Source organism: Seriola lalandi, unplaced genomic scaffold, assembly GCF_002814215.2.
Source record: "Seriola lalandi dorsalis isolate HSWRI2012SDOR001 ecotype SW California unplaced genomic scaffold, Sedor1 jcf7180002054690, whole genome shotgun sequence".
NCBI classification, from domain to species: domain Eukaryota; kingdom Metazoa; phylum Chordata; class Actinopteri; order Carangiformes; family Carangidae; genus Seriola; species Seriola lalandi.
In genome coordinates, this window is record NW_019525243.1 from 1,432,890 (window position 1) to 1,443,071 (window position 10,182).

The 10,182-nt window shown below is 38.5% G+C and overlaps 2 protein-coding genes across 2 annotated transcripts; both read right to left on the bottom strand.

Moving 5' to 3' along the window:
* Nucleotides 1-938: 938 nt before the first annotated feature.
* gid4 (GID complex subunit 4 homolog) lies at nt 939-5,868 on the bottom strand. Its single transcript, XM_023423325.2, has 6 exons — nt 5,481-5,868; nt 4,923-4,982; nt 4,010-4,117; nt 3,346-3,447; nt 3,121-3,251; nt 939-3,001 (listed from the first exon to the last, which is right to left on the bottom strand). Exons 1-6 carry the CDS (start codon nt 5,703-5,705, stop codon nt 2,938-2,940), a joined length of 690 nt encoding a protein of 229 aa, XP_023279093.1. The 5' UTR covers nt 5,706-5,868; the 3' UTR covers nt 939-2,937.
* Nucleotides 5,869-6,152: 284 nt separating this feature from the next.
* drc3 (dynein regulatory complex subunit 3) lies at nt 6,153-10,146 on the bottom strand. Its single transcript, XM_087178534.1, is given in 12 exon segments — nt 6,153-6,494; nt 6,614-6,745; nt 6,990-7,113; nt 7,356-7,426; nt 7,559-7,690; nt 7,797-8,005; nt 8,008-8,179; nt 8,265-8,384; nt 8,603-8,749; nt 8,891-9,057; nt 9,183-9,299; nt 9,387-10,146. Coding segments are annotated over 12 exon segments (1,641 nt in total). The 5' UTR covers nt 9,541-10,146; the 3' UTR covers nt 6,153-6,398.
* Nucleotides 10,147-10,182: the final 36 nt, after the last annotated feature.

A 10,182-nucleotide genomic window follows, 5' to 3' on the forward strand; every position in this document is an offset into this window, starting at 1 on the left:
CCTGAAATTTTTATAGATTTGCCTTTATGGATTCATACCTGTGTCATTCTCTGTTGTCTTCTATTGAAGCTGCATCAACTACTAAAATATATTTTTTCAACACAAACAAAAAAATATAACCAATACATAAGCACTGTTATCCCAGCCAAAGTGCATGGATTACTAGGATACAGTGAAAATGCAGCCCTGTAGGCAGTGAGTGTTGAGTCATTAAGACAGTCGTTAGCATTGTTAAAGCCAGATGAGGAAGTTCTAGCCCACTTTATTTTGAACATTTTTTTTCCTTTTGTGGTTCACATTGGAACACGTTTCATCGTCTTCAGCCAAGTGTCGTTACCTGTGGCACGTACAGCGAACATGAGCCACACTAATTTATCATTGACTCGTTTTTACGTCATCAGTAAAGCTGCATTATAATGGTTGATTATAATGCCGCCTGCTGGGGTCCTGTGATCATTGAACACCAAACGCATGAATAAAAAAAAAACCTCATGATTTTTTAACCCAGCACATAAACTGGTGCTCTGTTTGACTTTGACGGAGCTGACCTGCATGGGAATACACTGCAGCCAGTAGGATCCCTCTCTCCATTTGAGAGTCTATAAAAGGGTTGTAGGGTAAGGGGGACTGACCTGTATCTGTATCTATATGTATTTGTAGAAGCAATTCTTTTATCACTCACTCAGCAGCTACAATATGTCAGAGACGAAACAAAGTTGGCAACAACTTACTTAACAACACCAGTGCTGCTGAAAAATGTTCAACTTGGTCGGGACTCCCAGACATGTTTGAAAGAGTTATGGTCTTGAAACTTTTCGTGGCTCACTACTGACATCTAGTGCTGGCTGCTAGGATCCCTGTGCTGTGAAAAACTCCATGGGAGGTTTGACTAAACTTTAGCACGGCTGGGTTTATTGAAAAAGATAAAATAACAGCAGTAGTATACAAATAGTTCTCTTTATTTCTCCTCACACATTACATTCATAGCAGATTTATCATACATCATCTTCTCTAAACCAACCCTTTAAATCAGATGTAATCAGTCACTGACTTTAAATGACACACTCCCAAACACTTTCTTACATTGCACGTTTTGTTGATTTCTCTATTTTATGATGAATAAAAAAAGCGAATTATTTTGAAGTTGTTCAGATTGCAACACCCTCAATCCACTTGCTTGGGTTTTTTTTTAAAAACGACAGTGCCGACAGTATTTCCACAACAACCCATCAAGACCACGTGTCATGCTGCAGGCCAGCTGAAAGTCTAAAAGCAACAAAGAGGCAGGCGGAGTACATGCTCTCTCCAGCAGAGAACTTTTACATCAACCGCTTGCAGAAAACTTTACCTTTAACTTCAGAAGTGGAAAAGCGCCTTTGCACAACTTCTCTCGAACACAGAAATATACTTTCATGATTGCTTTTAAATAAAATATTACTAACCTTAATTTCTTAAAAAAGAAAAAAAAAAAAGCTTTACAAGCATTTAAAATTGTAAGGCAGCAGGTTTTTCCTAAAGCATCAAGGAGGTTTTATTCTTCATCACCTTTTCCTACTCAACGCTCCTCGAGCCTCAAAGGTGCTTCTTTACATAATACTCTCCACTGGACAGAACAGTCACACACTGTAGCTAAGTGTCTTACTTGAAGCTCTATGTTATATCCTACTTCTGTGACTTATTTCAAAAGTAAAAAAATGTGTTAAAATAAACCAATGCAGACACATTTTCACTGCTTCTACAAGTGGAAATAATGTGAGAGAGATGAATGTGACCATGAGACAGGAACTGACAGAAACTTAAACTTTATCCACAGACTCAGTCTCCAGTCACTCAAAAATACACATATGCCATGAAATCTCCACTACTCTGGTCCAACTTCCACATGACCAAAATTCTGAAAAACGTTTCAGAATAATCACGAGTAGGAAGGTGCTGTCACATATCTGAGCTTTAAATGCTGGTCATTGCAATTAAATAAACCTCCTTATCCTTTCCGTCATTCTTAATTTTATTATGCATTCTTTCTCTTGATTAAAACAAATAAATAAATCACTCTTGCAGAGAAACCATCTGAAAATAAAATAATAAGTTAGGTGGTGTAAGAAACCCTTCCTATTAGTGAGCTTTGGCTTGCATAGAGAAAATTCAAAGTGAAGCCATTTACAGACTTTTTGTTGAGATGTTTAGTGGATTTTTGAAAAACGCAGCAGCTTGGAAATGATTGGTTATTAATGACCATTTCTAGTTCACACCATCCCTGATCAACAGACGACAACTTAGTCTCACAGACCTTGCAGAAAAAGTGGATCACTTCTCACCATTGCTTCTGTTGAAACCTCCTGGCAAAACCTCTACATCACGCTCTGCATTAATCACTAAGGTGCATCAAAGCGATATTTCAGAGATGCTCTATAATCAACAAAAGAGAATTAAATAAAGCTTTGCTGAACAAAACTCCTCTTACAACTTTATACTCTTTCTTTTGCAACTCTTAACTGAAAGGCAATTATGTTAACAGTGTCTCCACTGAAGGAAACCTGGAACCTGTTTTGATGTCCAACTCCTGGGAGACACATACTGTGAGAGCACAAAGCAACCAGTTGCACAAAATTGAAATAAAAACAGGCAAAAAAAAAAAGAAAAAAAAGAAAAAAAAAAAGGACAAATTAAAAATGAAATCCGAGGCAAACATCAGCTCCACAGCAACAGTGACAACTGTCCATTTGTCTTCCTTTCAGGTCTTCTGTCTCACTGTGCCTCATTTCCTTCAGTCCAGACCAGAGGAGTGTCTGACCACATGTTTATTTCCCCACAGCGAGGAAAACCGGTCACCGCCATTCTTGGCATTAAAAGGGCTCCTCCGTCGTTGCCATCCCATTTAAGCACAGCGCAGCATGAACTGTCCCTTACTTCACTCAATATTCCTGTGTGTTTGTGTCACCGAAATTCATAAATGGGCACACTGTGCACCTGAACATGGTTTAGGTTTAGCGACTGGTACCTGCAGATGTAAGTAAAAAAAAAAAAAGAAAAGAAAAAAAGAGAGACATTAAAAGTGCTCTTTTAGTCATTGAATTTGGCTTGTAATGCTGCTGAGCTACAAACAGGAGCGGTAGTTACCATTCAGAACTCCTATGGTAATAATACCCCTCAATAGTGGCTGTGGACTTCTGGAAGCAGATGTAATAGAAGCCTGCAAAGGAGGCACCGCTGATGTCTTTGATAGTGTGGTCTGGAACCAGAAACTGCTCCTGAGAGTGCAGGAAACAGTGGAGGTTAGAGTTTGAAGCTAACACAAGAGAGAGAGAGAGAGAGAGAGATGTGACAGTGAGATCACGCACTAACCTTCCACCTCATGAAGACGTAATCACTGTTGTCCAGTGCGTCATAGTCAAAGTCGTCCGAATTGAAGCTTTTGGCATATTTGTAAAAAGGCTGAAACTTACCCTAGTTGAGTGAACATTAAAAACAGGGAAGAGAACAGAAACTAAGGAGATGACAACAAGTCAGCAACTATAACAAAAGGTGCAAAGTTTAACTGAAAGTCTGGCATATAAATAATTAATTAAATCTTTATTAATCATTACATGCTTAGAAAATAAAGAGATGCCTGTCATTTGATTTTCACAGTTCCCATGGGCTTTTCTCACACCACAGTGATAAGTGCTGCTCCTTCTATTGTTAAACAAAATTAAAAAGACTAAACTTAATTTTGCAAAGTTTACAAAATGATAGTGAACTGGTTATATGAAGAGCTGCAGGCTACAGTTTGGATGAAGTTGAACCTCCAACATGTCTTGGATGCCTTTCCCACCATGCAGAATGTTATTGACATCATGGTTGCTCATGGTAAATATCCTTCAGTTTTCCAAACTGTATGTGCTGTATTTGATGCAAGCCCAGCCCAGTCTGCTAATATCAAATTCTTAATTCACTGGTCATCCATTAATCATTTACAGACATACTTTCAACGAACCAAAATAACAGAATAAAAATCAAGAGAACATACCCAGTGTTTTCTGTCAACATCTTCATCTGCATCCCACTTCCTGGTTAAGAAAGGCCTCTTTCGACTGATAATTTCACCAGCAAAGAACGTTGTGAGAGTGGGATACTCCTGTCACACACAGAAACAAAAGTGAAAAGTAAGAAAAAGTTGAACCAGAGCTGTCGGTGAAACCTTTTCCTAACTTCATGAGTGCAGATTATATTCGTTTTAAAACTGCATAAAAGGTTTAAAAGGCTCTGTCAGTCCATCACTGTGCAAGGTGAGGATAATTCAAAATTCCAGACTTTCAGTGACTTGTTTGTTGTGCAGCAGGGCATGGCCTGAGCATCAGCAAAAAAGATTACAGTAATCGTGATGCAATGATTTAGTATCCTGTTTTCCCATGTCCTTAATATCTGTTGATATTAGGGTGTAGCTGTGTATAGCCATGCATGTTGAATAACCGCCCTGTATAGGCCTACTGCGATAAGTAGATGCATTCAGATGCATGTTTACAATCTGTTGTCTTAGTTTAATTTTCTCATAAACACCCTCTCAGTTCAAATATAATTTACTTCTTCTATAGCGACACACACAACCTGGCTACTCCTCATCTTTCACTCCACTGTGCCACAGCCAAAATCTACTCCAGGATCCTGCTGACCTTTTCCCTTGCATATGTTGCATAATGTAATGGGTATACAGTTGACACGCTTAAGCCAAGGACTAGAGTCTACACCTTAAAGAGGAGGGTTAAACCTAATGCCCCCTCATTTGCCTACATTTAATCTTTGTCACAATTCAGCCTGCATCAAGCAAGAGGAAACCAGTTTCTACTTGATTAAACAGGGCTAAATGCTTAAACCAGTTTGTACTTAGTCTTTGACAGAATAAAGGTCAGTCTTACTACATCTGACCTAGTTTCAAAGCTTACCTCAGTCAGGCCTTTGATCTTCAGGTATCCACACAAGTAAGAGTCCTCCACAGTCACATGCTGCCCAAGACAAACAGATTTAAGGAACACTATACTGGCCTGAAATCATAGGGGCAAAATGGTTCTGCTTCTTCTTTGTGATGAAAACATGGCAGTAGGAGTGGTGTGAACAGAGACAAACACTGCAAGTAGGCAGGCAAGTAGGCATTATATCTTCTCTTATTAGGTCTGTTGACATAGATTAATTTCATTCATTTAGGTAGCTAGTTGCACAAGATGCTAACATGTTTGGATAGTATATGTACTGCAAGATAGGTGACGAAAACGTTTCTGAAACTTGGTCCAAATCCAAAATGAAATGCAAGAGTAGCAACACAGTCACCTGGGCTGGCTCAAAACTGGGTCAGCGTGTTAGTTGTTTGACAGCGAAAAAGCTAAGGAGCTACCGTCTGCTAAGCTAGCAACTAGAGCTATAAATATGCTGACTTTACTGTTATAACAATAAACAAACTCATGTTAAAGCCAAAGAGAATTAGTGAACGTCATTGAAAAAATTACCTGCAAAACAACCTCAACGTCGTAAGCGTTGCCTTTGCTCTTCTGGTAACCCCGAAACTGTGCGCCGCTGTACAGCAGTGAGGTAGCTACACCCGGCTGGTAGGTGTTGATCGGGGCAGGGGGAACAAGAGAGGCCGAGGATGAGCAGGCCGAGCCGATAGCACTGCAGCACTCTGCTCGGACAGGCATGATGAGCGCTAAAGTGTCACCGTCAGCAACCGTCATGAACTTTGTGGCTGAGCACACAACAGCTACAGAGAGAAGGGGTACTGACAGAGGAGGGTCTGCCAGATGCACACAAATTATCAAGGTCCAAAACTTTACTCAGTTTGTGAGCTGTCCAAGAACTGATTCCTTAGGAGGCGGACTACAACGTCTCATTTGAGAATCCAGATTCCCTGAATCTCATTGGCTGGAAACTGGTGCTCGGCTTGAGCAAGAATCTCATTGGATAAGTTACCAAAACGCATTCTGGGATATGTATTCAACACACTACAAGACTACAACCATAAGAGAAATGAGGGAAACTTAGGTAGGAAGAACCTCAGATTCTGGATCTGGGGGTAATTATTTTTCTTCTTCTAAATCTTCACACTAGTTCTTCACAGTCTTAGGAGCACTGGACATAATATTCAAATATGTATTCTTTGTGCATGTGACAATCAAACCTGATGATTATCAAAATTATTTTTATTACCTCAAAACAGACAGCAAGAAATTGTATGAAAGAGTGAACATATTTCTTTAGTACAATATTTCTTTACTATAATACTAAAACAGAAAATAACAGTGAACAGTGGACAGTGAAATTTGTTACAGTTGTCCAAGAAGGTTGTGAAAATATCCTGTTCCTTTTTTTCTTTACCAATTACTTGAATAAAATTCATGTTTGTGGACTCAGTTGTCTCAAAGATCATGCTACAGACACTCCTCCAGCTGCTCCCTCAAATGGTCCACATATCTGTGGACATCCGAGAGGTGCATGCGGTTTCGCTTAAGTTCTTTGTCTTGAATCTGTAAAAAAAAGACAAAAAGCAAACAATAACAATACTGACAGATACGGAGGAGAGGTTTGTCATCCATATAAAAATATAAATTGGGGTACTTGCTATGAGGTAATTCCAGCAACCTACCCCTTTAATGAGGGCTACTTTCCAGGCATTGACACCTGTAACTAGCTCAGTCTCTCGGTTATTGATCTTCAGCAGGTGGTTATCATGGCCGGTGGACAGTGCATCCATCACACTGTCTTTGTCTGTAAACAGCTACATAGAGAGAACACAGGTGTGAAAGGCTGAGGGCATCGACACTGGTAATGAACCATACCCTCACTTCACCTAACCTGATCTGCCCTGTAATGCTATCTACAGTCTACATAGTCATTGGTTTTCTCTGAGATGGAGCAGAGCAGAAGTTTTTTTATTATAAGGCTATAATAGTCTACAGTAACCATAATGTAATCCTATCTTTTAGATAATAACTTTGGTAAAAAAAAGAGATAACACATACACTTCTAACATCATCCGGTATGTCGTCATCCAGGTCATCCTTGGCCACTTTCTCCAGAGTTGCAACAGCAATCTTTCGCACATTCTGATTATAATTATCCTCCAGATCTCGACACTGGGCAAACGTATGATTGTGTCAAAGAAGTCATTTTGACAAGACTACATTATTGACATAGGGACACTAAAAATTCAATCCAGTTCAAATTGTTCAAAAGTCAGGGTAAACATATAATAGAGGTAGCTGTTGCAATCACTCTTTGCTGGGTTAATGTGACACTGCATTAAGATGTATTTTTTTCTCAAAAACATATTATTATATAATATATATATTAATTTAGAACAGTGTAAAAAGCAGTGAAAAGGATATATCCCTTGAATAGTTTCACTGAAGTTGGCAACCATTTCTGAGATGTTGATGTCCAACTTTTTGATGATGTCCTGAAATGAACAGTTTTTGACAGTAAACTATTGAATCTATAACTTAAGTATAATTATAAAACCATAATAATGTGTATACTTTTATCTTAGATCAGTCTACAAGGTACAGAACGTTTATACACACACACCTACCTCCAACTGGCTGACCATCTGAAACTCCAGTGACATGAGGCTGTTACTGAGCTTGCTGATTTCATCATTGTAGTGGCTAATCTTGACTTTCACTATGTCTGGGTCTGATAACTGCTGCAACTCCACTATCCTCTGGAAAGGTGTGAACACAAGAGATTTTCCTTTACTGATCTCAGAAAATTTGATGTATTAACTGTTAAAGTTTGTTAAGCATATCATTATGTTCTTCCCAGCTCACCTCTTTGTGTTGCTGCTCAAAATCTGCCAATGTCTGTGATACTTTCTGCTGGTAGTCTGTCAAAGCCCTAGTCTGACCTCTGAAGAAGTAGTTCACCTCTGTCTCTCTTCGTTTATGATCAGCCAAGCCTATTTCAAACAACTGCATACACAGATCCACCATCTGGTGCTCAAATGTAAGCGTAGGGTCAAGGAATACAAGGACTGATTTCCCAAATTATATTTCATTAATAAAGCTGCATGGATGAGAAAACCAAGAAACAAAGGATATGTTTGAAGCAAACAAACCACTTCTCTTATGCAGTGTAGTGCCTCTGCCTCTGGATCATCTTTGAACATGCTCTCAAACAGATAAGACCCATTGAGGGACTCCACAAAGGCATCCTGTAGGAAAGACGAACTGAATTGACACACTGTATGTGTATTTCAATATTTCATATTTCATCACCAAATGAGAACTTTATATTACTTTGTGTAACTGAAGTTCAGCTTTCTGGCTTTGCTCAGCAGCATGTGCTTGTTGTCTCTGCAGCTCCTCATGTCTCATTTTCACAAGGACATAGTGGTATTTGCTAGATGCTTCTTTTTTCTGCACATGGACACATGTGATTTTGTTATACAATATCAACATGGCAAGTTATAAATGCCCATTAGGACAATTTCCAAACAGCCTTGGGCATAGTCATGGTTTTAAGAAAATTATCTATAAAATGTCTGTTGTCAAAAGGAAGAAAACAACAAAAGATATATGATTACAGCAGATTATAACTTGGATTTGTGTGAAAACACATCACTGTTTATACTTACCGTCTCATCACTAAGTAGTCTGTAGTCTAGGTACATCAAGTTTGGAAAGTAGGCAGCAATAAAAAATTTGTAATCATCCTCCTTAGAGACAGGATTTCCAGATAGGTTGAGGGTGAACAGGTTCTTAAATTTCCTGAGATAGAGTACCTTTGAAATGCATTAGATTTGCATTGGTTACACAAACATTCTATAATGCTATACTCGCATATATAGTACTTGCAATACAAATGCATATATATATATATATATTTAATATGTGACAGATTTTATGAGAGAAATTTATTTTACGTTGTCCAGCTGTCCGAGGAGGTTGTTTGCAATGAGGAAATGACTGAGTGTCTCAAGTTTATCCATGTTTTCAATGACAGAGATTCTGTTGTTGGACAAATTCAGCAATTCAAGCTTCTGGAGAGACTCCAGACCCTCAATTTTCTCTATTTTGTTGAATGACAGATCTAAAAAACACATTCAGAATGACTGTAATTAATACTAGGAGTTACTGGGCTTATATTTCAAGATGTTTTGTACATGTTTGTCAGTACCATTATGACAAGAATGTAAACGCAAAGCTTCATTTTACCAAGCCACGTCAGACTAATAAGACGGTCCAGGCCCTCAATCTTCTCTATGAGGTTGTTGTTCAAATCAAGCCTGGCCAAGGATGTGAAGTCCCATAAGTGGTCAATCCACTGGATGTCTGTGAACAAATAACCTCTCACATACTAACCAATACAAACCCAATACACATTCAGACACTGACTGGTAATTTTATGATTTTTCTCACTTTTGTATTCCAGACGTATATGAGGGACTGCATCAAAGTCTATTCGCACCGCCGTGGCAGTTTTCCCAGCCTTTGAAGTTTGCTCTGCAACTGCCTTTTGCAGAACCTCTTCATCCATCAAAGTTTGCTTAGATTCATAATTCAATTTCTTCATTCTACTGTTGAGTTGGAAGCACGCTTAACTAAACTTAACCCTCTGTTCAAAAAAGAAAAGTAGACCATATTTTGTTAATTGGGAGTTTGGTTTATGCACAATTTTAACGAACAATAAAGTAAGACAAAATAACAATTAATGGTGTAGCTAGGATAATATTAGGAAGCTAACGCTATAATTAGCTTGCTAAGAAGAATGGATAAATGAGCTTGCCAAACAAACATTATTCGTCAACGATAAATAGCTTCTAAAGTTACTACCTACCAACGACAACCGCAAAAACCCAGCTGTTGTTTCTCCAAAGTACAGTACTCTACTCTCTAAAAACCACACGATATAAGTTTTAGCACCTTGACAACAGTGTCTTTTGTTTACACACTGTTACATGGCAACTGGCTGGCATTAAGCTGCGTTCAAGTACGATCAAGTCATTCTGTCACAATAAACTTTCAACGTATGCACTAAGCATTCAATACCTATGTATACATTTGGTCTATACTTAAGAGAATTCATGCCTGAGTTTAATTGAGATTGTTGTTTGTGTATGTCCGTGCATTTATATACAATTATGTTCAGCTATCATGTAAAATACATGCTTAAATGTGAAAAAAAACGTTTGTTGAACATAGCTTTAGTTGTTAA